This window comes from Petaurus breviceps, unplaced genomic scaffold (genome assembly GCF_028583685.1).
Source record: "Petaurus breviceps papuanus isolate PSGF00001 unplaced genomic scaffold, PetGlider_PUasm1.0 220, whole genome shotgun sequence".
Lineage (NCBI taxonomy): Eukaryota > Metazoa > Chordata > Mammalia > Diprotodontia > Petauridae > Petaurus > Petaurus breviceps.
In genome coordinates this window covers 4,784,973-4,812,781 of record NW_027185876.1, presented here as the reverse complement: position 1 = coordinate 4,812,781, position 27,809 = coordinate 4,784,973, and the positions used below count along the sequence as shown (strand labels likewise).

The window sequence follows — 27,809 nt, the reverse complement described above, 5'->3', positions numbered from 1 at the left end:
TTTTGGACATGGGCAATGTAGAAAGTTGTTTTGCTTAATTACATATTTGTAACAGTATTCTTGCTATCTCAATGGAAAAGGAGACAAATAAAAGGGAGTTTTAAGGGAAAGAATGCAGCTTTATGTATACTGAACATTCTTAATTTAAAAAAATTTTTAAAGATGAGTTCAGTTCTGGACATAATTTTAGACAGAACAGATTTTTTGATGTGTTAATTAGTTTTGCTAGGCTATTTTTTCTTTTTTTATTCTTCCTTACAGGAGATGAGGGGAGGAGAGTGAGAAAAAAAGAGAGAGAATACAATGGAAAATTTCAGTGATGTAGAAACAAAAGATAAGAATAAAAACTTATTTTTAAAAGATTTCCCTCATATAATCAAGTAAGAGCACCTCTTACTGAAAAAATTCCTAAGCAAAATGTAAAACAATCTCTTGGTTTTCTTATTCCTAATTATATATACTCACACAGATGGAGAAAAAAAAAACAAGAAACCCAAAATTGGTTCTGCTTACTTTTTACCAAAAAGCAGCCTTAGGAATCTTTCCCTCAGTTTCTTCCTCTAGCTTCCTTGCCTTCCCTACAATTTGGAGGGACTCAGTAAGCAAATTCATTAAAACTACAGAATGAAGCATAAATCAAAAAACTCCAAAAAGTCTGACTTTGAAACAACAATTTAGGGCTTATAGATATATGTCTCTGTCTTCATTCTCAATATTTAATAATATTTTAAGACTCCCTTCAACTCCTGTAATCTTTAGCAGAATTTCATATACTTAGAGGACATTGTATTTAGACCCTTAAGATGCTGTAAATAGGGGATAAAGATTATAAAATTACATGACTCATGACAGCTGCAGTCCATAGCTCATTTTACATTTTCTAGGAAGTCTCTTACAATCAAAATTTGATTTAGCTAGGTACATTATTTAAACTAACAGTCTCTTCTGACAAAACATTGTAAATGATACCACAGACATGCTTCTACTTGTACAACATTCCAAAGAAATACACCAAGAAAATAGAGCTCCTATCATCTCATATTTAAGCAAACTGAAACTTCCATTGATAGCAAATATTTAATAGAAACAATAAAAAAATTCCTTGTAAATACCTAGTACAATTTTAATAAAACTTCAAGTTTCAAAAGCTTGAAACCTATATACATCTACATATATCACATCTACAAATAAGTTACAAAGAAACTGCCCCAAAATTTAATCTTACAACATCTTAGCTGTATCCTTTAATATCAACGGTATTTTTCATACTTTTATAAGTAAGGATAAGCAGAGAGACCTGAGCCTCCCCATGGCTCTTGACTTAACCTAGAATTTCCATCTTTATCTTTCTTCTCCCCATCTCCATTAGAGAGTCCTCCCCAGGGAGAACAGCTAGTGGCTGAGAGCTGAGAGAGTCCTTCCTGCCACTGACAACAGGGTTAAATCATATTCAAGTATCATACATCAGTCCTGACCATATTGTCTCACAGCATTGTCATATATGATGATGATGCTTTATAGTATTTGGTATCAGTGTACTTCAAGTACGTTAAATGTGTTCCTGACATTCACAAACTGGAATTTGAAATGTATTTTCTCCCATTAAACAACATAACAAATATGCATAGTTCTACCATATAATACTTCAAGAATCTGTTATTTTGGGGGGTATTAGTTTTTTTATTCCATAAACACATATTGTAACCTATCTACATATTTTAAAATGGTCTTCAAGAGTTGCTATCCAGGCAGCTAGGTGGTGCATTGAATAGAGCAGAGGCCCTGGAGTCAGGAGGACCTGAGTTCAAATCCAGCCTCAGACACTTAACACAAAAACTAGCTTTGTGACCTTGGGCAAGTCAATTAACCCTAATTGCCCTACCTTCCCCCCCTCCAAAAAAAAAAGAGTTGCTGTGGCTGGAAAATTCACCTCACACTAAGCTTCTCCAAACTTAATAACTAACATAAAACATACAGTCACCAGGTCGATCATGGGAATCTTTCCAGTTTGAGAAATTAGATTGTGAACTTCTCTAGTCTAGGGCATGATTTTCTTTTGCCTTTCTTTGAATCTCCTGCACTTACACAGTGCCTGGTACATAGCAGGTGCTTAATAAATGTTTAATGGACTGATAACAGGACCTACCAAGAGTGTTTGTGTTCCACTGACACAGCTTTTGAGAATGAATGTATCCACACCACAATGAGACATCACTATATTATGTTCGAGTTTTTAAAGTAGGCCTAGAAACATTGCCCCCTTGCATAGCATTATTTTTATGGAGAAAATGCATTGTGTTCTTGTGCTGTAAAAAAGGAATATGAAGGGAAAAAAAAAGGAAAGAAACTTGAGTAGAACTATGCATATCTGTTATGTTGTTTAGTGGAGGAAAATGCATTTGAAATTCCAGTTTGTGAATGTCAGGAACACATTTAATGTACCTGAAGTACACTGACATCAAATACTATAAAGCATCATTTGTGTGAATTGATGCAGGGTGAAATGAGGAGAACCAGGAGAATAGTTTACAAAATGACCACAATAATATAAAAGAAAAAAAACAAAGCTGAAAGACTTCAGAATTCTAACCAATGTAGTGACCAACCATGACTTCAGAAATAATTAAATATGCCTCCTGCTCTTAGCAGAGAAGGGATGAACTAGAGTTGCAGAACATTTTTAGATATGGCCAATATAATATGTTGATTTGTTTTGTTTGGCTATACTTACTTGTGATAAAAGTAGGCTTTCATTTGGGAAGGAAGAGAATTAATGGCTCCTGACAGAGATGAAGGAAGGAAGAAAGGGTGGGAGGGAGGGAGGAAGGAAAGTGCATTAATAAAGCATTTTTTTTAATTCTGAGAAGAAAGCCACATAGTTCAGAATTTGTTACTACTTTGTCAAATTTAATATATTCTTATAATTATAAAAAAATTAATTTTTTAAAAGAAAAGGAAAAAAGTTTGGCATTCCAAACAAAACAAATGAATTACAAACTTTTGTAGTACAATTAATTCATAAACTATGGGCATGCCTAAACTTGTTAATCAGAATGACCAACTCTCAGTCACCTGGGTATCTTCCATCTAACATCATTAATTTAATCCATGAAAATAAGATATTCGGTGAATATATAACTGCAGGCAGAGTAAGGTTATTTAGTTCCACAGTACGTAAGTTAGTACCACTGAAGTTTAAATACTAGCTCTGATATCTAGTAACCATTCTAGTAACCAGCCAAACATTACAGCAAATTAGAGTACACACATATGATGTTACTGTGAAATAATGGTGGTTGAAGCATTATACAGATTATGGATATACATGGATACCCCACTACTAAGCTCTCATCTGACTGTTTCTTCACCTTACACTACCCAAAGCATACCTTCTCTCAGTTGCCACTTAGTATACTTCATTTATCTTCTTCTGGCCTTTCAGTATTTTTGACTGGACAATTATTTTTTACCGTCCTCAATATCTTATTGTTGTTACTGGTACTAAACCAGCTCAAGGTGAGTATCAGAAGAAACAAGAAAATGTCTTATTTCACCATTCCCTTTACCCAAGTTTTTTTCTAAAGTCTATCTTTCCTTTTCCTTTTTTTTTTTTCCTCTGAAACACTAGCGCTACAAATCTCTAAGCCTATGACTCCAAAGTCTATGCATTCGAATTTACCGAATTCTTATTCCAGCCTAAGATCTATCTAACTGCCTCACCCAGTATATCCCAAAGGCAACTCAAATTCAGGACTTAAGTAATCATTATCTTTCCACTTAAAAGGTCCTTCCTGATTTCCCTATTTTCAGGTCAAAATTGCCTATATCCTTCCAGTCACCTCGGGTTTGCATCCCCATCAGTTCCTTTAGGTTTAATTATCATGTCTATGTAGGTGATTCCCAAATCTATCTTTCAAAAGCCTTTCTCTCTCCTGAGCTTCAGCACCCTATCTCTAACTCCTATTGGACATAGAAAACTGGATGTCCACAGGATTCTCAAACTGAACATGTCCAAAACTGAAATTCATTATCTTTTCCCCCAAAGTCTTCTCCATTTCAATCTTCTGTCCTTCCAGTCACCTAGGTTCACAATCTTGGCTTTATCCTCAACTCCTGATATCTTCACTTCACACAATGAATTGTGAACACACACACACACACACACACACACGCATGCGCCTAACCCTCAACTTGTCATATCTGGCCTACTTACTGGGTTTCCTACCTCCAATTCCCTTGTTCTCTGTACCAGTCTCCACAGCTGCAAAATGGATATTCCTGAATCAGCAAGTCGGGCTATGCCCAATCCTCTGTAGGAAAACTTCTAGTGGCTCCTGATTGTACATCGGAACAAACACAACACTGGCATTTAAAGACCAATTCACAGTCTGGCCCCAGGATTCTTTCCAGGATAGTTACTTATATTACCTTCCCCTCTCACCTTTATCAGTCAAATTAGTCGGCCTTCCCTTTTCATCATAAGACATTTCCTTACTGCCCTCTGTGCCTACTTCACAGACTGTAACCCCCCCCCAACCCCCCCCCCCCCCCCCCCCCCCCCACACACACTTGAAACACTTTCCCCTCTCACCTTCACCTGTTAGACTGCCAAATTTCCTTCAAGGCTCAATTCAAGTCTCACCCTCTTACTAATAACAGAATTTTCCAGGTTACTCCAGTTTGTTAGCATGGCCCTCCTCCAGTTACTTTGTAAGCATTTTGTACATATTTTGTATTCACTTATAAGTTATTTTCCCTTAGTAGAGTCTAAGCTCCTTGAGACTAGAAATTGTTGTGTTTTTGTGTTTATAGCCCTCCCCACCCACCTCATCCTCCCAACCTAGTACAGAAACTGGCGCATGACAAGGAAAACTGCACATTGTTTCCTAAATAATGTTAATAATAAATAAATAACATGATCAAGTCTGTACCCCCACAGAGTGTACAAAAAATCCCCATAAGTAGTGCTTTGTAGGTTTTTGTTGGAAGGAAAGAAAACTTCTTCTTTAGTGGAAGAACCAATGAGGATAAATTCTATTCTAATTTCTGATTCTCACTGACAGTGGAAAGGATGGGAACCTGGGGAGGGAGGGGCAATGTTCGCATCATAGAGTTAATGATAAAGGAGAAAAAAAGCAATTGCTTGTCTAACTGATTTAGATCAGAGCTTCTGGAATAGGGTTCAGAAGAAAAGATAGGCAAGATCTCATGAATTAAAATTCTACACAGAAGGGATGAGAAGACCCCAAAGATGAAAGTCTGAGGACACAAGAGTAACAATTCTAATGAGGCAAAAGTACAGTTGTCAAATGAATGTTTGCATTTCCCCTCTCACCTCCTTCTTCCTCCCTTTCTCTCCCTCCCCTATGCCCATCTTTCTGTGTCTTCCTCTTCCTCACCCTCTCCAGTACTGCCCACAGAGGCTGCCATCTCTGCACTATCAACATGCCGGCCCTCAGAGTCCCTGTAAAGCCTAAGATAGCTAAAAGAACAAAAAAATTCGTCAGACATCAGTCAGATCACTATGTCAAGACCAAGCAAAACTGGCACATCAAAAGACATTTACAATTCGGTATGATGATTTGCAGTAAAAAGACAAAACATGATGGATTCTGACAATTTTGGGTACACAGTATCAAAGGGACAGAAGCACTTCAGATGTACAACAAATCTTAGCAGATATCATTCAAAAGGTTTCCTCTAAAAAACAAAATTACAGAGAAAGCAGATCGGCAGGCCCATCAAGATCATCAATCCAAATGGTGATTGCTTGAGGGGTCAAGAAAATGAATAAACTATTTTGGCACATCTTTATTTGTATTAAATAACACCTCAAACTACCAAAGTAAAAAGAAAAAGGGCAGTGGTCTAAAGATATATTAATACGGAGATGACTACAAATTCCCTAGGTTATATTTTTTTTCAAGATATACATAGAGGGGGGAAAAAAGCGAAGGCAGTGAGTAAAGGTTGAGTACAAAAGTATGACAAGGTCTCATGAGAATAGGAGGGTAAAAAACACAAAGCACTAAGGAAACTAAGGCAAAAAAAAAAGAGGTAGATATTGTCTGTTGTTTCCAAGTGGACAAGGAACTACTCTGGATATTCACAAATAAAGAAAAAGAAAACCCAGAGATAATTTTTCTTTTGGTTATTTTTTCCCTGTCAAAGAGAAGGATCTTTGCACTAGGAACGTGAGGGCAACAATGTAGGGGGATAAAAGACTGGGACAATCGAGTCAACAATGTGCTAAGGCAGCAAAGAAAGCTAATGAGGTCTTGAACTTCTTGAAGAAAGGTCTAATACCTAGAATTAACAAGGTAATGCTACTTCTGTACTCTGCCTCAGTCAGACCAATGGCCTCAAAATGCTTTCCTAACTAACATCTCATCCTGATAAGTTACCCTTGCAAAAGAGAAAGGGCAAAGGTTTTACCCACATTTTTGAGAAACTAAGCCAAGGAGAGATCAAAAGAAATTTTGCCCAATGTCTGACAGTCATTCCCCAATTTAAGTCTTTAGACTGTATTTCCCAACTTTCAATGAGGCAGCTAGATGACAGTGCACAGAGTGCTGGGCCTCAAGTCGGGAAGACTTGGATTCAAATCCAGTCTTAAACACTTAATAGCTATGTGACCCTGGGCAAGTCACTTAACCTGTTTGCCTCAGTTGCCTCAACTGTAAACTTCAACTATAAATTAGGGATAATAAAGACACCTACCTTACTTGGTTGTTGTGAAAGTGAACTGACACAATATTTGTAAAGCCCTTAGCACAGTGCCTGGAACATAGTAGGTGCTGTATAAATGCTATTATTATAATCAATACATTTCTTTTAAAAATCAGTGATTCACAAAACTTTCCAGCCCAAGATCACTAATGCCCTATGTCTCTCCTCTACCAAAACAAAAACAAAGTATCAGATCCAACTGCTTTTCTAAGAAAAAAAAAAAAAGCAAAACCAAACTGGAAATCGTTTCTAAGGAAAAGAGAGGAAAAGCTTAAGAAGGCAGGCAAAAATGGAATACAGACCACTCAACAAAGAAGGGAGTGAATCAGGAGATGAACTAAGTCTCTTTGTAGCTTTGGAAGATATGAGATCAAACCAGAAGGAATTCAATGATCAGAATTCTTGAGGAAAGAGGAAGAGAAAAGGATCAGTATCACTAAAAAATTTCAACTCTAATTTTAAGAAAATCTACCCTTCTGAGTCCCAATCCCAGATAACCAACAGTCTATTGGGTCTAAATATCTCACAGGTATCTGAAAGGCCACATCTCTGAAAGAGAATTCATTATCTTCTCCTCCAACCCAGTTTCTTCTTTTCCCTTCCTTCTTTCCTTTTTGTTGAAAGCAATGCCACCCATTCTAGTCACCCAGGTTCATAACTTTAAAATCATCCTTGATATTTCATTCTCTCTCACCTTCCATATCCAATCAGTTATCAAGTCCTCCCTATTCTATCTATACATCTCCTGAATCCATTCTTTTCTCTGTATTAACATGCCATCATCCCATTCTAGGCCCTCATCACCTCTCACCTACATCAGTGGCCTTCAAACTTTTTGGATTGTGAACCCTATCAGAAATATATGTGTGCGTTTACACATATACATATATGCAGGGGAATTGGCTAGACTTGGTGACTGGATATGGAAGGTAAAAGAACGAAACATCAAGGATGACTTTGAAGTTATGAATGTAGGTGACTTGAAAGGTGGTACTCAACAAAAATAGAGAAGTAGGAAGGGAGAGGAAGAAATTGTGTGGGGAGAGAAGACAATGAGTTCTCTTTCCGAGACGTTGCCTTTCAGCTGTCTGTGAGATACACATACACACATACACGTGTATGTGATTTTACTTATAAATTATATGTACTTATAGTCATAATTATGCACATTATAAAACATTTAAAAATAGAAACTGAAAAAGAATGAAAAAAAAGATAACATAATATTTGGTCCTGGAGTTAATAAGAAGTTCTTAGTCACTCAGCCAATTGCCACTGCCCAACAAAAGGGCCCACCCTTCAAAGGATGCCTGCTGCAGATACAAAGTAATGGGGTAGGAGATGAAGGAGGGGAAAAATGTGTAATTTTCCCAATGGTACATGTACAATGTACTGCTATGGTTGCCCAGGCAGTGGGTAGATTTTAAGTAGGAAAATATTGGGAACTTTCATAGGTGAAGGAAGAAGCAGAATGGGTGGCATATTGAGGAATAAGATATGGCAGGTTGTGTTGGAGACAAAAGTCCAACAATGGCTATTTCAGGTAAAATAGAATGTGACCGATCTTCGAACCCTCTGAGATCAATCATACAATCACACACCCTTTAGGGTTAGGTCCTAGAATAGATCCTACTATGGAGATTGATGACTCCTACTACTGTAACAATGCTAACAGGACTACTTATTTTCAGTTTTCCCCTCCCCAATCCATGTGTCACATAGGTGCCAAAATGGTCTTCCTAAAGCATGAGTCCAACTATGCTACTCTCCTATTCAAGAAACATCAATGGTTCCCTTCTGCTTCTAATAGAAAAGACAAACTCATCCATTTAATATTTAAAATTCTCTACAACTTAACTCTACCCTGCTTTTCCAGTCCTATTATACATTATTGAGCCCACTTCCCCTTCATGGATTCTCCAGCCTCAAGGCCTCTGTTCAACCAGTCTGTTCTTCATGCCTCATAAAGGCTAGGTGGCACAGTGAATATAGCACCAGCCCTGGAGTCAGGAGGAGCTGAATTCAAACCAGCCTCAGAAACTTAACACTACACTAGTCATGTGACCTTGGGCAAGTCTCTTAACCCCAATTGCCCTGCCCTCCCCCTCCAAAAAGCAATAAATAAATAAATAAATCCCTGGGTTCCTTCAAGACTCAGTTCTTGATTTTCCTATAGTTTCCTGATACCCTTGGTTATTAGTACTTGCTCCCCAAATTATCAAGTATATATTTATCTGTCTATATTTTATAAATCCCCAGTGGAATCTAAGCTCCTTAAAGGCAGGGACTGTTTTACATTTGTATCACCCCTCACCTAGCACAATGCCTTGCACATAGCAGATTGTTAGTAAAAGCTTTTGGGATTGATTTGGACTGGAAGACCATGCTGACCTTTTTATTACTTGTTATAATTTTTTTTCTATTACGTACAAATTGCTATCCCTTTTAAATATACAATATTATCATCTAAATTTCTTTTCTTTTTTTCTTCCCTTTCCACGCAGTTTATATATACTTAGGCATTCATAATTCATAAAACAATCATGTAGATAGATATCTATAACCAAACATACCTAGTTAAAGTTTAATCATTAAAAATGCAAAATAAATCTACCAGTTTCTTTTGAGTTTATGTCTGAGTAATGGGTACCAATTAAAATTTATTTATAAATGCAAGATAGCTGGCAAATGGGTTTATAATTCCTAAGTAATCTTAAGACTTGATACAACATGATAATACTTATAACTATGCATAATAACTTTAAGTTTGTGAAATAATCTTCTCAATTAGGAACAAATTAGCCCATGCATAATTATTAAATACATAACTACATAAAATGATTACTAGCACGCTACTACTAAAAGTTCATAAATTTTTTTAAAATAATCACCAATTTGATTATTCTCAAAAGCCTTCACAAAGTCTCATTGTCCCAATGCCTCATTACAATATAAGGATGCTCTGTATTGTCAAATGCTATGACAGTGGGACACAAGCTCTAACAGGTTCTACCATGTTAGAAATACTACAAGTATGGTCCTGACAACAGCCAATGTCTCTTGTCCAAGGACCAGCCTAAGTTAGAGGAAAGAGACACCTAATACCAGCATGTTGACCAATAGATGATTACTTCTTTTGCATAGTAATCCATGAAACAAAGAAAAATACAGAATGTCTCCCCTTCCCCCTCTCCCCCCATTTCAATGCAGCCCCCATTAACACTTGGAAGTAACTGTGGAATAATAGCAAAGATTTTTACCAATCGCACTTTTTATAAACTTATTTATGCCCTTATTCAATGACCAGTAGATAGTCTGCTCAAGAAAATGAATCATATCAATATTAACATTAATACTATAAATTAAGCCATAAGATATATGAAAATGTAGTCAAATGGAAGACTATCTCAAAGGTTACCCTTAGAGAGGAAAATAAAAGAAGTGGCAGAACTTGCTTTATCATTCGCCCCAAAGCAAAAAGAAACAATTTCATAAGACCCTTGGTAATCTTACCTTGCAGTGCTTATAACTAGAATAAGCAAAAAGACAATAACTGACACTTATATATGCTAGTATTTGTTGCAGAAGATAATAAAGAAATTTTACAAAGAAACTGACAAAATTCTACAAATTGACTTTTATGTAGATAGTGACTTCAATGAAAAGGATTAAGAAACAAAAGAAGCCAAAGGCTAGACCTGTGCACCACAAATACTTTAAGAAGAGAATAGGAAGGAAGGCTCTGGACATGCTAAGCACTGAATAACACCACCAATTTTTTTTTTTAATCGACTACATCTTAACAGACAGCAAACAGCTAGCAATCAATGTAGGGAATCAAACACGCTAAAAATGTGAAAAAGGAAAAGTCATTAACCTGGATTATCACTGCATGTATCTGAAAGATTAACCAAAATAAAGCAAACATCAAAATGAGAAAACAAAAAAGGACCAGAAACCTCGTGACTGTAACAAATAATTGATTCTCCTTGCTAAATGGAAAGAAATGGATAGTATAAGATTTTAAGTGGTTATCGAGGTCTGGCATGAGAGTGAACCAAGCCAGTTTGTTCTAAGAGCATTTTCAGATGGAAACAAAGACAATAAAAAAAATGAAACAGATTTACCACCATTTCTATAAGAAATTAATTTCATCTTCAGTAACAGTTGAACAAAGGAACATGTGTTTGTTCCTTTGCACAGGTTGTCCCCCATACCTAGAATACCCCTCCTCCCTTCCCAGTTCACCTAAAGAGCCACATTCTACAGATCTTTCCTATTGCTCCACTCCTCCCTGCAAATGCCCCTCACTCCCCACTATAACTATCCTGTATTTACTTCAAATAAATTTTCTATTTACTTACATGTGTATGCTTTGTTACCATTCGTAAATGCAAGCTCCTTGAAGGCAAGGATTGTGTTCTTTTTGCCTCTCTATTACCTCTAGCTCCCAGCACAGTGTCTGGTATATGTTAGTTGCTTATGCTTGTGAACTGACTGGTTGTTTTGGATTCTAACTCAGTCTGCAATGTGATATAGAGGAAGAAGCAATCATGTTAGGCAAAAAACACATAAAGCAAAGTAATGATGGAAATCTATCTCATACCAAATAGTAGAAAGAATGGGTAATTTATCAGTCTAAAATAGGATCTCAGAGTAGTCAAGGGATAATGAAAACAATACATTACAATTTCTTATTGAGAAGGTAGTCAGACTCCGGGGTAATCAGGAGAAAAGTGCTCAAATCAATCACATAGATTCTATAGGGAATCCACTCACCAGCTGTAGAAAGAATGTCTGAGTGAGTTAATAGTACGGAAGACAATATTGAGGAATGATTTCCTCATATGAGAAAGAAAACAAATTTATTGCCTAATACTACAGTTAATGGACACATCTAGAGAACAGAGAAGACCCAAAAAACTTAGAAACAGTCTTAGCCATCCATGAACTCAGGATTGTAACCACATACTGATAGAGGTGTATATGCTAACAGTCAGCCTAGGTCATGCATAAGCTCTGCATTCCGTGGATACAAGAAACCTATTATCAATCAATCAACAAGCATTTATCAAGCACCTACTATGTACCAGGAACTATACTAAACAGTGGGAACACAAAAATAGAAGCAGAACAGATGCTGCCTGTAAATTTACATTGCAAATAAGGAAAATAAAATGTACATAAATAAGTGTGTAGTGAATATCTATAAAATAACCAAAAGATCATGTTGAGAGTGTGTTATTTGTCTTTCATTCTCAAAAAGGATCAAGACATCAGGAACGTGATGCCATGACGTGCAAGTGAATTGGATTTAAGGGAGGGAGAGCTGTGTAAAGTCACCAGACTCATTCTCTCCTCTGTAGTCATCTGGGTCCACTGGAAAGATACAGATCAGGACAACTGAAGATGAACCCCTGAGGAAGAGTACTAACAGCTGGAGAGAACAGAAAAGGCTTCTTATAGAAGGGAGCACTTGAGCTGAGTCCTAAAAGAAACCAAGGGTTCCAAGACTGAGGATGAAGGAGTGAATTCCAGGCATCGAGGGACATAGGAATATAGACAAGGAGATGGAGATTCCCAGGTCTCCACAGCAAGCAGAACAGTATGGATATACTGCAGTGTGCACTGATGGGGTAGTGATGTGTAAGAAAACTGGAAGTATATATATAGTAAGAGAACAAGTTGTGAAGAGCTTTAAATAGCAAACATAGTTTATACCTAATCCTAGAGGTAACAGAGAGTCACTGGTATTTACTGAGTAAGGCAGTGATATTGTCAGACTTGTGGTTTAGGACAATCACCCTGGCAGCTGTGTCCCCTCTTCCTAATTTCCCTACTGTCTAGGGCACCATTATCTTCCCAGACACCCACACTCAGAGTAAGTATTCTTCCTGACTGCTCACTCTCTCTCACCCTCTCCTACCCAGTCAGGTATTCAATCCTGTCATTTCTACCTTCACACTACCTAGTTTATGTTTACACTTCTCTCCTCTGACACTGTGACCACCCAAAGGCATGAGCTCATCACTTTATGCCTGGATTACTGAGATAGCCTGCTGGCGATCTCCCTGCCTCAAAGTTCTCCTCACTCCAGTCCGTCCTCTGCTCAGCTGTATCAACTTAAAATGCAGATCTCGTCACATCACACACACATCCCCCATTTAATGAATTCCAATTGCTCCCTATTACCTCTAGGATCAAATATTAAATCCTGTGGCTTTTAAAGACCTTTATAACCTGGTCCCTTCTTATTGTCCCAGCCTTCTTATACTTTACTTATCTCCATGTAAGGATGTGAGAGACTTGGGCATGTTTGTAGGCAGAAAGAAAGGTACTACAGATAGGGTGAGATGGAATTCTGTAGAATAGAGATGACTGGCAATATGCTAGAGAATATGCTGGGGGCATTGCAGAGACAGGACCAAAAAGTGCATGTACAACTGGGGAATGGCTTAAAAAATTATGGCATGTCGATGTAATGGGATATTATTTCACCATATGAAAAGATGAAAGGAATGGTTTCATAGAAAACCTGGGAAAACTTGTATGAATTGATACAGAATGAAGTAAGCAGAACCAGGGGAATAAGCTATACCATAACAATACCACCATATAAAATATAACTTTGAAAAAGTTCAATCAATTAAATAGCTAACTACATTTCCACAAAAGTGATGAGGAAGCCTGATACCCACCGTCCTGACAAAGAGGTGATGGCCCCAATGTTTAGGATGGCACATACCTTTTTCAGATACTGCCAAAATGATCATTGCTTTGCTTGGCTATACATATTTGCTACAAGAGTTATTTTTCTTTTTCTTTCTTTTTCATTGGAGTTGAAGGAATGGGGGGGGGGGGGACTAGTGATAAGGTTGCCCAAAAAAGAAATGAAGAACACTGAAGTACTTTTTAGAAATGCACAGAATTGAACAGAAGGAAGGTCAGAAGGAAATAGATGCCAGAACAGCTTTGAAAGTTACTGATTATTGATAGTATACTTAAAAGGAAAAGCAAACTATTTAATAGAGATTTGCAATTTTATGGACATTCCTCTTTCTGTTCTACTTTATGTGTGTGCTTAAGTAATTTGCCTTTGCTGTAAGGATTTGCTGATCCTTTTCAGGTCTGCTCATCCATTTCTGGTGTCTACCTTTCACCCAACTTTTACCTGGGGCTCCAAGAAGCTATAGCATGTACAACAATCACTCCAGCAAAACCATTTCAGTAGATGAGCTGAGCCAGGGTAATTAACAGGCCTTGAATCTGTCAGTGAGTTTAGGGGAATATCTATCCTAAGCATTTGAAGACTTTCAAATAGATGGATGAGAACAATTTGTTCCAACAGCCATGAAGGCAGCTGAAGAAGATGCTGTGGAGTGCTGAGAGATTGGTCCAGAAATCAAAGACACCAAGGTCATCCACTGCATCCCAAGTCATCTTGACTTTTATCTTGCCACTGGATTTCAATGATTCTAGAAGAGAATGAGGCTAAGGACTTTGTGCAACTCTGCCTAACTTCAATTCATGCTTTAGTCAAGACATCACCCATGATGTCACTGGTCCTCTTCAAAAATTGAGGACAAACAATATGCAGAAATTATTTTTTACATCTGTTAAGTTCAGAATTTTAAATTTTTAAGTTGTATTCAAAAAGTACCAGCAGAAAAATTGGCCTTCATGGGGAGGGTCATGGCTTCAGAGACAAAAAGAGGAAAAAATAAGGGATGCTATCCAGGGATTGTGAGATGAGGAAGGAAAAGACAGAGTGAAAGTTGAATAGCTTTGATGTTCTTGGTAAAGAGGTAAGACCCTGAGCTGAAAGCCTAGGAAAGGGGGCTGCTATAGTAGGAAAGGAAAGAAGGAAAGAAAAGGTTTGTAATAGACATTGTGACTGGGATGGAGAACAATCTGGAAATGGCCAAAATACTCCCTTGCTGGTAAGGGACCAACTGATATAAGATGACATAAATTTGTAACAAATAGCTCAGTTTCTTTACTTGCAGACGAAAATGATAGGAATAATAGAAGACTGGGGTTTAGCAAGATGTGGACAGGTGATAGATAAGGGAGCAAGGGATTCAAGAGCAGAGAGACAAAAAGAGCAGTGGCGATGACCTAGGAAAGTACTGAGGGATTAAAGATCATGCCAGGATAAAGAACAGGTTAGGTGGCATAAGGAAAGATAAAATGACGAAAGATCATGATTGAATAAAAGACCTTCAGTATTCCTAATAATGGAACAATATTTATGGATAATGGCAAAATTGGGGGTGTGACCACCCTGTGAATCACTAAGATGGAGAGGTTCATGGTAGCTGTGTAGACTCACAAACTGTGGAGTTAGGGGAATATCAACATATATGCTGTCATGCATTCCCATGAGTTGGAGTGTAAAGAAAGACTGTCAGCTAGGCACTGAACTAAGTAATAAAGGAGGGAGATGTCCTAAGGATCAGTAAATAACCAGCTGCTAAGCTCCAGATTGGGTAATAAATCTGGAATAGTGTGGACTTTAAAAGAAAAGAGGTTGCCAAGGAAGAGGGAGAAACTACAAGTGACAATAAGGAACAAGGGATATTCTGACTTTATCAGCAGCACTAGTAAGTCAGAGCATATAACAGAAGCAACAAGTAAGAGAAAGGATGGCCAATGATATCGAGAAGGAACTATGTCTCAGTGCCAGAAGATAATGAGAAGTCATCCAACATCTTAGGGAGTTTGTTAATTGCAGAGTGGTCATCTGAGAGGGCACAGTGGAAAGGGTAGAGTGATAACAGTGGGATATTGTCTGGGGAAGGCTGAAATAGGTAGGGATAGGAGAATAGGCTGTAGGGGTTGAGGGGTTTGCCCTATGGCAGTTTGGGATTCAGGACTGAGGAGTTTTGGAAAAGTAAGAGAAGTGGGGTGGCTACGTGGTGCAGTGAATAGAGCACCAGCCCTGGAGACAAGAGGACCTGAATTTAAGTCTGACCTCAGACACTTGACACACTTACTAGCCATGTGACCTTGGGCAAGTCATTTAACCCCAATTGCCCTGCCTTCTCCCTTCCAAAAAGCAAAAAAAAAAAAAAAAAAGCTATGTTAGTGTTTTAAGTTCAAAATTTATTTAAAAACTGGAAACTCTGGACAATATTTTCTATTTAAAGAAACTATGTAACAAGCAAGCATTTATAAAGTGGTTACTATGTGTTGAGCACTGTGCTAAGTGGTGGGGATACAAAGGAAGGCAAAAACATAGCCCTTGCTCTCAAAAAGCTCAAATTCTAATAGAAGAGACAACATGCAAATATGTTCATACAAGATATATCCAATGTAAAGAAGCTTCTTCATCTCGGCAGAAAGTCACTAACAATGGGGATACCGGGAAAAGCCTCTTGCAAAACAGCTGAGTCTTGAAGGAAGCCTGAGAATCCAGGAGGGGCATATGAGGAGAGAGCGTGTCAGTCACAGGGGACAGCCAAAGGAAAGGTCTGGAGTTGGGAGACAGAGTTCAGTATGTAAAGAACAGTAAGGGAGGAGAGTAAAATGCTATAATTAAATCAGTTAACAAGCATTTATTAAGTACTTACTATGTACTAGGCTCTTGTGCTAAGAGCTGGGAATACAGATACAAGCAAAAAGAAAGGCAGTCCCCTTTGGGGCAGTAACCTCAAGGAGCTTAAATATTAAAGGAAAAGAGAATACATAAAAGGAAGCTAAAAACAGGGAGGGAGGAGAGGAGTATCCACCACAGGGGTGTGTTGGAGAAATCTAGAGGAGAGCAGTATGGTGGGAACAGAAGAGATGGCTGGCCTAGGCACCATCCTTGAATGGAGAATCTAGAGGGAGCCATCCAAGCAGAAAAAGGGGTCCTAAGGGCACAGAGCAAGACTAGCAAGGTCTGGAGTGGGCTTATGAAAGGATTTAAAGCCAAGCAATAGGCTTTCTATTTGATCCTATCAATCGAAAGGAATCCAGTGGAGATCACAGAGCTGAGAAGTGACACAGACTCAGCCCTCTTTACACTGACAATAAAGTGGATGGATTGGAGCAAGGAGACATTTGAGAGGGGGAGATCAACTAGAAGGCTATCATCCTAAGAATACAGGTGTGAGGTCAGGAGGGCCTGTATGAGGGGGGCAGCTGTGGGAATGAAAGGAAAGGAACTTAGATGAGAAACGTTTTGAAGGTAGAAACAAGACAGAAACAGATTGGATATGTGGAATGACAGTGAAGAATTGGAGGCGACAAACATGCAGTTCAAAATGTCCAATAGGCAGGTGATGATTCAAAACTTGTGGTCAGGAAAAAGAGAAAGAATGGAGAAATAGATTTGAGAATGATCTGCACAAAGATAATAACTGTACCCGAGGGAGCTGATGAGATCACCAATCAAGATGACATGGAGGAAGAAAAGATGAAGGGAGCAGGAGAAGACCCTTGAAGGGGCATGTTCATGGTGAGTGAATATAACCTAGAAGAAGATCTAGAAAAGGAGACTCAAGAGTGGTCAGAGAGGGAGGGAAGAGTACCTGGAAAGAACAGTCAAGAAAACCTAGATAAGACAGAGAGTATCCAGAAGAGGTGATTAACAGCATGCAGAGAGGTCAAAAAGATTTGGCAATTAAGATATCAAGGAGAGGGCAGCTAGGTGGCAAAGTGAGTAGAGCACCTGCTCTGGAGTCAGGAGGACCTGAGACACTTAACACAAAAACTAGCCATATGACCTTGGGCAAGTCACTTAACCCCAATTGCCTTACCTTCTCCCACTCCAAAAAGAACAACAACAAAAAAAAAAGATATCAAGGAGAGCAGTTTTCAGTTAAATGATGAAGTTGGAAACCAGAATGCAGAAAGTTTGGAAGCACAAGAGGAGAGAAAATGGAGGTACTGATTACTCAGGGAATTTACCCATGAAAGGGAGAGAGAGAGGTGGGTGAGCTAATAAGGTTTACAGATAGGTGTACCAGCAATGCCATATTCACAATGCCTATGGAGATTACAGATATGCTGATATAATTATCCATCACAAAATACATCATGCTTGCCATATGGGGGAATAAACTAGAAAATTTACTAAGATACCAAAAGACTGAGTCCCAAAACCAGAAAGTGAAAGCCATCAGAGTAGTTATGACATTGGTACAGGTAGATAAAGTAGAAAGCACCCACATTTTCAAGCCTTTAAAAAAGAACAGGCTACCTCAGGCAAAGGTCCTCCTCTCCCCACTCACAGCAACCACCCAGCATCCGGGAAGCGCGCTCCCAGCAGCTCCGGCCCCTGGCAGTCCTCAGCAGGAGTCCTTAGCAGAAATTCTGGCTAACTCAAAAAGGGCTTCGCGCTGCCGCTGCCTCTGCTGCTGCTGCCACTGTCGCCACCACCACCAGCCACCGCAGGAACTCTAGTTTTGGCTTCCGCTTCCTCTTGCTCCGCCCCTTCCTGCTACGTCAGCAAGTCCAATGGGGCATGGAAGATCTTTAAATCCCATAAACCTTACAATAGATGGCTAATGAGAATTTTTTTTTTAAGGATGAGGAAAGACAGGCATGTTTGTGGGCAGCAGGGAAGCAGCCAATAGATAAGGAGAGACTGAAGATTTGTGGAAAAGTAGAGATGCTAGAGGGAGCAATATGCTGGTTAAGACAGGATGGAATGGGATCAAAGACAGAAGAGTTTGCCTTGGCAATGAGAAGGGCCACTGCTTTGTCTATGATGGGGGTAAAGGAGGTAATGGTAGAGGAAAATACCTGTGTGATATGAGATGAGGCTGAAAAGGAAGCTCTCAGCTAGCAGACTTAAATTTTTCAGTGAAGTAGGGGACATGGTACTTAAGTATAAAAGAATACATTATTTAAAAATTTGAGAACAGAAAGAGGTAATGTAAGCAATTATGACTAAAGGAAAAAACTCAGAACTATACAAGGGGTACAGAGGTGATTACTGAAGATAAAACAGGCAATTTTGATTATAGTAATTTGAAAACTTTTGCCATGAACAAAATCAACAAAGCTAGAATAAAAAGAGAAGCCATTTGAGGGGGGGGGGAAATTCTGATAAAGTTCTGTTATCCAAGACATGCAGGGAACAGATACAAATATGTAATAACAAATCATTCCCCAAGGAATAAAGGTTCAAAGGATATGAACAAGTAATTTAAAAAAGAGAAATACAAGCTGTCAAATAACCAGATGAAACAATGTTCCAGATCACTAATAATGAGAAAAATTCAAATTAAACCAATTGAAGGTTTTACAACCCATCCATCAGACTGGTAAAAGGGACAAAAGGCAAACTGATTAATGCTGGTAAGACTGCTGGAAAGAAGGCACACTAATAACTCATGTACCACTGGTGGAGTTGTAAAATAATTCAACCACTCTGGAAAACAATTTGGAATTATATTATAGAATCCTTAAGCTGCCCTTTGACCTGGTAATAAACAGTAGCAAACATATAAATGAGGGCAAAGACAGAAGGAAAGAATACACACTCACTCTCTCTCTCTCTCTCTCTGAAATCAGAAGAGGTGACCCACAGGCAGCTTCAAGTATGCCTGCCCCTTCCCCTTCCCATCCCCTCCCTCACAACCATCCCCCACCAGTTCCCTTTCCCCTCCTCCCCCTTCCTCACCTGACAGATGTGCAGAAGCACATGGGGGAGGGAGGGTTGTGAGGGATGGAAAAAAAAGTCAGCCCAATGTGTAACACCTGGGGACCTCTCACCTCCAGGAAGGGAGAGGAAAACCAAATGTCACCTCAACTATATAACATGCAGACGACAAGATATTTGCAGTTGGAGACACATGCTCTGAGAATATTCCAGTTACTACGGGTTTGCTCACTGTAGAAACACATCTAGTCTCGGAACACTGAGAAGACAAGCTACTTGTACCACGATCCACAGATTTTGATAATATTTCAGTTGCCTCAAACTTCTGTCTCTATAAAAGTTAATCTTGTTTGAGAAAACTCAGACTTCTCAACTTGGTCATGTTCCATGAGAAATGAAGGTAATCTGAGGCACAAACGAATAAATATGTGTATGAGAAAATATTTACAGTAGCACTTTTTGTGTAACAGCAAAGTACTGAAAGGAAAATGGTTGTCCATCAACTGGGGGAATGGCTGAACAAATTATGACATATTAAGGTAATGGGATATTATTATTCCAAAAGACATAACTATAGAACTTGGGAAGACTTGTATGAACTAATGTAGAACAAGTTAAGTACAATAAGGAAAATAACCTATGTGATGACCACAATAATGCAAAAGAAAACAACACTCTAGGAGTTCAGAACTCTGATCCATGAAGCGACCATGCCTCTGGCCTTTCTGCAAAGTGATAGTGAACAATAGTTGTGGAATGAAATATGCATTTTAGACGCAGCTACTGGCTTTAGTATGATTTAAATAACTGAACTTATCTGATAAAGGAATATTCTATTGGTGGGAAAACTGACTAGAAAGTGGCCGTAATGTTAAAAATAATACCCCCAAAAACATTAATAAAATATTTGTAAAAAAGAAGAGAGGAAGTGTTGTCTAACAGAAAGAGAATTAACCTCAAAGTTTAGACTACTTGGATTAAGTTCCATCTCAGACTCATACTCCCTTTGTGAGTCTGGGCAAATACAACCTCTAAGTGCCTCAGGCAGTATCTGCACTGGGAGAGTTCCTTCTCTTTGGAAGCTCCCTACTTGGATGAAATCACAAGTATGGTCAAAATAAAAACAAATAGGATCACTATCATAGGTAACAATATAGGAAAAAGAATATAGCTTGCAACTACAACCATCATTTGTCTACAATCAAGAAGGTGCTGCTTTAGCTGAAATGTGCTTTTAGTTATTGCCTTAGAAGATGCTAATTTTCAAACTGGTAAGGAATAGTACCATCATGAACAATTTACTCTTTTATGAAATAAAAATGTTATGAGCTAGTTAAAAAAAAAGGGTCTTCTACCTTACCGCCTTGGGTTAGTCAGTTACTTCTTCTGCACATCAGTACTTCCATCCATCAGTACCATCATAACCCATAGACTTTAATGAGACTTAATTAAATAAGATCTTTAAAGCATTTAAAAGGTCCTTTAAGTTGTACCTAAAATGTTCAATAAATTTAACTTTTCTCAAAAAAGCAGCATTTTCTACCCATAAATAATAGTTATCACAATCTTTCTTATCACAGAATTGAAAGACACCATGGAGGTAAACTATTTTCAATTCTACCTAATCTACAAATTCTCTTTACAAAATGCTAAGCAAATATTCATCCAAGTTTCATCTGAATACTTCCAGGGATAGCAAACTTTTGAAAACAGTCCATTCTATTTCCGAACACATTTAATTACTGGTGGATTTTTCCTTACATTGGCCTAAGATCTGCCTCAATGTAACTTTAGCTCAGTGGTCTTAGTACTCTTCTCTGGAGTCACAGAACTGTAATTCTTCTTTTTACATGACAGCCGCATCTGCTCTTTGCCAGAAAAACTATCCCCACGTTTCTTCAACCCTTCCTAAATGACAAGAGTTTCAAGCTCCCCATCCTGATAGGCCTCATATGGGCCTGATTTAGTTCATCAATGTCCCTTCTAAAATACGGCATCCAGAACTGAACACAACGCTCCAGAAGCAATGCATGGACAACTAAGTGAACATCAATTAGTGCTGCCTACTGGAGGTCTCAGACACTTTAGGGGTGTGTGACCCTGGGGAAGTCTCTTAACTACCATTTGCCTTAAACCCCTGGAGAAGGAAAATAGCAAACCATTCCAGTATCTTTGCCAAGAAAACCCCAAGGACAGTACAGTCCACAGAGTCACCAAAACTGAACCACTTAACAACAACAAAGTCATATTACTTCTTTGGGGATATAGCTAACCTATTGACTCAATTTAACCTCTCAGGACTTTTTCATCTCTCTAGACTATAATTATTCTGTTTCTTTTCTTTTTTTTCTCCTTCTTTTTCTTGTTGAAGAGCAATATCTTATATTTATTATCCCTATTAAATTTCAACTTTTTACTTGGTCCATCATTCCATTCCATCCTGAAAAAAAATTTTTCCTATCCCTATTCTTTCATCTGACATCTCAACTATCACTCTCAGTTCTTTTATCTGTAAGTTTAATAAGCATGCTAATATAACATGCATGCTATCATAGTCATTTATTAAAAATACAGAACAGCCTAGGGCTCAGGACAGAGACCTGCTGCATGCCCCCTCAGGATGAGGGGGATTGAGTAATTCAAATTTCAGGATTATAGTAAGTTAACCAGTTCTGAATCCATTTAACTGTCCACATTTCTCTATAATGTCCACAAAGATATCATGAGAATTTCTGTTAAGTGCCAGTTACACTATGTCTACAGCATCCCCTTAAACTGATGTTTATTAACTATAAACACAGGAAATGAAATTAAATGGATATGTAATCTCTATCATCTAAAGTTTAAACATGTTATTTGAATGAAAATTCATCTCGAAAAGTTTTCCCAAAAAGAGTTCATAGACATTATGTAGCTTTCTTATGATACCAATAATTCATACATGAGAATAACCTTTCCTATAACATTATTCATTGGATACTGAACTTTAATTTCCTTTAAAGTTTGCCAGTCCATTTAGCTAACACTTGCTGGCAGAATTCCAACTAATCTAGTCTTATCTTTGGTAATCGATTGCGTTGCTTATTTTTTAAACATGAATGTGCACACTCCAACAAAAGTATAAAAGTGTACAGAAGGTAAATATTTTACCTTCAGACAATAAGTTACAAAATGTCTGACTAAAGTTTTACATCACCCTTTGTATAGTTTTCTATTTAAGAATTATACAAAGGGTTAACCGAACCAAATTCAAAATAAGAAAAAAACACTAAATTTTCCAAATGACAAAAATGCTTATAAATACTTAAAAATTGAAAGGCACATCTTACTTAATAATCAACTTATTGCAAAATACCTCACTTTTCCATTTGTGAGATGAAACTCGGGTTTTTTTTTAAAGTACAATTTAGTAGTACAGAATTAGAGAGCCCAAAAATTCTTATTCAACAAATTTGCTTAAAATTTGTTTCTTTTTCTTCTCTATAAGTGACTATAGCACACTTTCATATATGCCTCAAAGTGCCCAGAAGTTGTCTAAACTTTGTTTCCACCATAACCACTGATGTACACATGCCTATCTATTAATGAACTTTTAAAGTATGTAACAATTTTGTGACAATTAAGTGGAATTTGTCACTTTCAATTTAAAGCTTTCTTATGAAATAATGCTGTCAAATGAGGTGAAGCTTATTCTATGATGCTTCTATATTAAAATTTAAATATCAACACTGAGAATTTTAGAATTAGATAACTGACATTAATGGTGTTAAATGATAAAACAAGTAATTCAAAAGACCACCATATGTACTGAAGTAAATTCACTCAAAGATATGATGCCTGTAAACAAATCAAAGCTCAAAACATCATCATTAAAATGGGAAATTTTGCCAAACATTGCTATTTTAAGTTTTTTTTAAAGAGGGTTATTTTATGGGTTCGGAGATATAGAGCCATGAAACCAACCAATCTACAATATTCAATTTAGAGATGATAAAAACGAAGCACAGAGATGTTAAATCTTCTTAAGTTAAGATTCTTAAGATGTTAAGTGTCTTCTCTGGGGTCACTCACAGCTAGTAGGCATCTGAGGCGGAAGATGAACTCAGGTCATCTAACCCTCTGTCCAGCACCTTATCCACCCCACTACACCTCAGGAGACAACCTCTCAATTACTAGCTCTGACATCTCATATCCACATGAACACCTAAAAAAGTTTTATGCCAACTACTATTTTACTTCTAATAAAGAAGATGATAATTCAAAGTATGCAATTCGGTTTTCAAATCCGTTTATTAAATTAAAATTCTGAACTTCCCTACTTATGGTACTTTAACCTCCTTTGCTAGGTTAAAATAAAATTAAATTCCAAATTGGGTTATTACAGTTTAGCAAAACTTGAAAATATTGATGATTAAGATAAATGGTAATGATCAAAAGTGATTTTTGTAGATTTAAATATATCCAGATGTGTATTAGAAAATGTCATTATATCTGAGCAACGGGTGCAAGTGTAATACTACTTGGTGCAACAGAAAAAAAAATCATAAATATTAAAATTCTTTGTTACTGAGAGAAAAGAATGATTAAAATAAAAGCTTATTTACGGTATAAATTCTACACTGGAACAATTCAAACTCACAAACTCCACAAAAGTCTATGGTTTTGCCTAGAGCTACACAGACTGAGGAAAGCACCACCCAGTTCTTAAATCCAAAAGTGTTGTAAGAGTTACTCACTGCTGGCTCTGTTGAGAAGATTCACGATGGCTCTTAAGAGAAAAAACTTCAAGTTCCTAAAAACATCAGTTTTAATTCCACTGTGTTAAATTAAGAAGGGGGAAAAAACCACTAGACTGATTAAATCTGTGACACCGTTACCTCAAAGGCGGCTCTGGTGTCACTTATATGCAAAAGCATCCTCCAGCCCTCAAACACGCAAAGTGGGTCCCCTACCCCAGAACGTGTTTTATCCGCAGCTTACAGACTGGACCAGGGGTGAGCTCTGCGGTCCCCTACCTGTCAGCGTAACTCTTTGGTCTGGAGATGCAGGACGGGGGCTGCTTTCGGGCGCCTTCAGCGCTCCAAGGCACTGCGGGGCTGCTGGGGCGTCTAGGACTTTGGGGGACGGCGACCCCCCAACGCGCCCCTTCATTCCCAGGGACAGCAGGCGCCCTTTGTACATCCACTTCTGCAGCTTCTTCACGGTAACCACGGGTGGCTTAAAGAAGGGACCCTCGGGGCCGTCGCCTTTGCTTCTGGGCACGACCAGGGGCGCCGCCGGACTGCGGCCGCCGCTCCCCAAGGAACCGCTGCCCCGGGCCGAGGGCTGCAGGGCCACGCCGCCCGCCCGCCGAGCCGGGGAGCCGCAGCCCGGCCCCGGGCCGTCCATCCCACCTCCACGTGGCTCGGGAGCGCCCCAGCCCCGGACGGCACCGCCGGACGGCGCGCGGGAGCGGACGGCGCTGTCGCTGGACCACCTCTGCAGCGGCGGCGGGGCGCACGCGGGCAGGCTGTCCAGGCTCCGGCTGCGGAGCGGCGGCGCCCGCGGAGGGGGGGCCGAGAGCGGAGGGGGAGGAGGCGAGGGGGGGGCGGGGGGAGGGGCAGGAGGCGGGTGGCGGGGCCCCTCTAACCCCGGCCACGGCGCCTGGGGCGGGGACACCTGCTGCAGGTCGTGCATGGCCTGGATGAGTAAATAATAGGCCTCCTGGAGCTGGGAGCGCAGCCGGCCCGTCTCCAGGCGGCCGCCGCCCGCCCCCGGGGAGGAGCCGGCGGGGGCGGTGGGGGCGGCCCAGCCCTCGCCCTCGCCGTCGCCGTCGCCGTCGCCCTCGGGGCCGGGCAGGTTCTCATAGTAGTCCGCGTCCTCCAGGTCCCGGCCCTCCGCTTCCCGCCGGACGCGGCAGCCCGGGCTGGACCGCCGGGACAGCGGGGACCCGAGGCTGCTGCCGCGGCCGCGGCCGCGGGGCGAGCGCGCGCAGGGGGCGGCTGGGCCCGCGTCCTCGCCCTCGGGGCCGCCGGGGGCGAGCGGCGCGGGGGGAGCGCGGGGCTCCTCAGGCCGAGCGCGCTCCCGCTCCGGGCGCGCAGCCCCGCGCGAGGCGCGCTTCCCCCGCAGCCGGGACCAGGTTCTCTTCAGAGGCTCCGCCATGGCCCGCGCGCCTGCCTCGGCGCCCCCGGCCCTGGCTCCGGCGGGCGGCGGCGGCGGCAGCGGCGGCGGCAGCGCCCCATGGCCAGCGGTGGCTCTCGAACCCGCCTCCCGCCTCCCCGGCTCCTCACATACTTGGCATAACTTAGCCGAGGGAAGGGGGCGGGGATGGGAGCGGCGCCAGCGCGCATGCTCCGCCGGCACGGGGGCTCGGCGAGGGGCGCGCGGGGGCCACGCGCCTCATGCGGGGGTGGGGGGGGCGCGAGGGGAAGGAGCCCTGGGCCTCCAGCTCTCCCTCGCGCCCCTGCGCCCCGCGTCCTCGCGCGGGTCCGGGGCGGGCTCCTTTAAAGGCTCTCCAGGTGGCCGGCCGAGTCCCGCTGGCTGACCTCGCGCAAGCACCCCGGGAGCCGCAGGTCCCAGCATGTGCTCCCCTGCTTGGACGGGCACGAGGAGGAGCGCGCGCACCTCCCGTCACGCACCCACCGCGGGGTCCGAGGCCCCTTAACATCTGGGGACTCCTTATGGAGCGCCTACTATGTGCGGGCGCGCGGGGGATAGGAGGAATAGCAAAGGCAGCCCCGGCTCCCCGCTCCAATGCCTGTTGGAAAAGTCTCTTACTCCGGGCTTCATAGGATTGCATTAGTGCAGGTCTGGAAAGGTCCTAAGAAGAGATCTACCCCCTCCAAAAAAGAAAGAATCTAGTCCAACCGCACAGTTTTGGAAACTGAGGCCCGATAGGATCGTAGGTTTAGGCTGGAAGGGGCCTTAGGGGTCATCTAGTCCAACTTCATTGTTTTATGTAGGAGAAAACGCAATCCCGGATAAATGAAGCAATTGCAGCCAAGGTCACATAGATGTGTGAAGGTGGTCTTTGAACCCAGAGCGTTCCCATTCCAAAGTCAGTCTACTTTCCATGGCACGATATTCCCTTTCTTAGTTTCCTTCTTGGTAGAATGTGGAAGCTGGACTAGATCCTAAAATTGGAGATTTTAATCTAGAAAATGACCTCACAGGTTACATAGTCCAACCTCTCATTTTACACGTGAGGAAACGGGCCTAGGGAAGTTGTGACTTGTCCAAGGTCAACACACGTGGAAGAGGTGGGATCTGAACCCAATTTCTCTGTGTCCAGACACAGTACATCAACGTGTCAACTTATAGCTAATAGTTTTTCTTTTACTGAATCATTTTAAATGCAGTGGGGGAGGGGAGATACAATGGCTGTTATTAGGAAAGCTTTTTTTAAAGTTTTGTTAAAGGATCATTAGGTTGGTTTTTTTCTGTTGTTTTTTTTTTCTTAACTGAGAAATACCAGTATTCAAGTCACCTTTGATAATAGCATCAACCAAGGTTTATGAAATGGAATTCAGCAACAAGTACTTCCCTCCAGTAACAGAGTGCCCCCTAAGGGTCTTTATGGCCACAGTGATAGTAGACCTTCAGAATGGGTGGTTAAAAGAAGTCTTGCTTTAATTTTCAGTTGTATCACTGATTGTGAATTGTAAATAAATGATCTGCAAATTAATTTATTCTTTAAAATATTTCATTGTAGTTCATATTCCCATCCAGGTCACTAAATGATCTGTACTAGGAAAAAGAACAGGAACCAAAGAATAACAGGGTTCCAAAATACCTACCCATTTCCAGGGCCAACAACAACCCCCTTAACCACTCATCCAATAGTCTTTTCTCTGTCTTTATCCTCCTTTTACTACCATGCAGCTTTTGACACTGATGATCATTCCTTCCATCTGGATGCATTCCCTCCTTGGCTTTCAAAATACTTCACTGTCAGGTCATGGAATGTTTATTAAACTTTGGTCTATCTTTTTTATTCTGGGTGGATTTACTCCCCCAATGAATGGGGAGAGAGAATGGGCTCTGGGGGTCTGTTTCTGGAATGATGTTACTCCAGGTAGAGAGAAGGAGGAGGCAGCAGGGCAGAGACGATAAAGGTGTCCAGGTGGGTGAATGTGAAATGTTCTAGATACAGTGTGTTTTTAAGATTGCACTCACTCCTGATCAGTGAGTGAATAAATGCCAACTCACCAAACCCACTATATTTTTTATTACATGCAAAGCACTGTACTGAATGCTAGGGATACAAACAGAAAAAAGCATAACAGTCCTGCTCTCAGAGAGAGAAGAATAATCAGATAAGGGAAGACAATATGCAGAATGTCCCCAAAGTCTTAAAACTTAAGACTCCTATTAAATATGGTGTTTTCAGTTGCAAGTCAGATGGAATGACCCAGTGCTTCCTGGGAAACAGCAAAATGGGTGGAATGGAATCTTCCTTAGTATAATTTCTATTAATAAAACCCTACCAATTTCTGATGATGAACCTGAC

General features: G+C 40.3%; 1 protein-coding gene across 1 annotated transcript in view; it reads right to left on the bottom strand.

Annotated features, from left to right (window-relative positions):
• Nucleotides 1-25,462, bottom strand: part of SYDE2 (synapse defective Rho GTPase homolog 2) — a 102,046-nt gene extending 76,584 nt beyond the window's left edge. The window contains exon 1 of the mRNA XM_069094588.1: nt 24,337-25,462. Within this exon, the coding sequence (XP_068950689.1) occupies nt 24,337-25,462 (1,126 nt within the window). The remainder of the gene's footprint in view (nt 1-24,336) is intronic.
• Nucleotides 25,463-27,809: the final 2,347 nt, after the last annotated feature.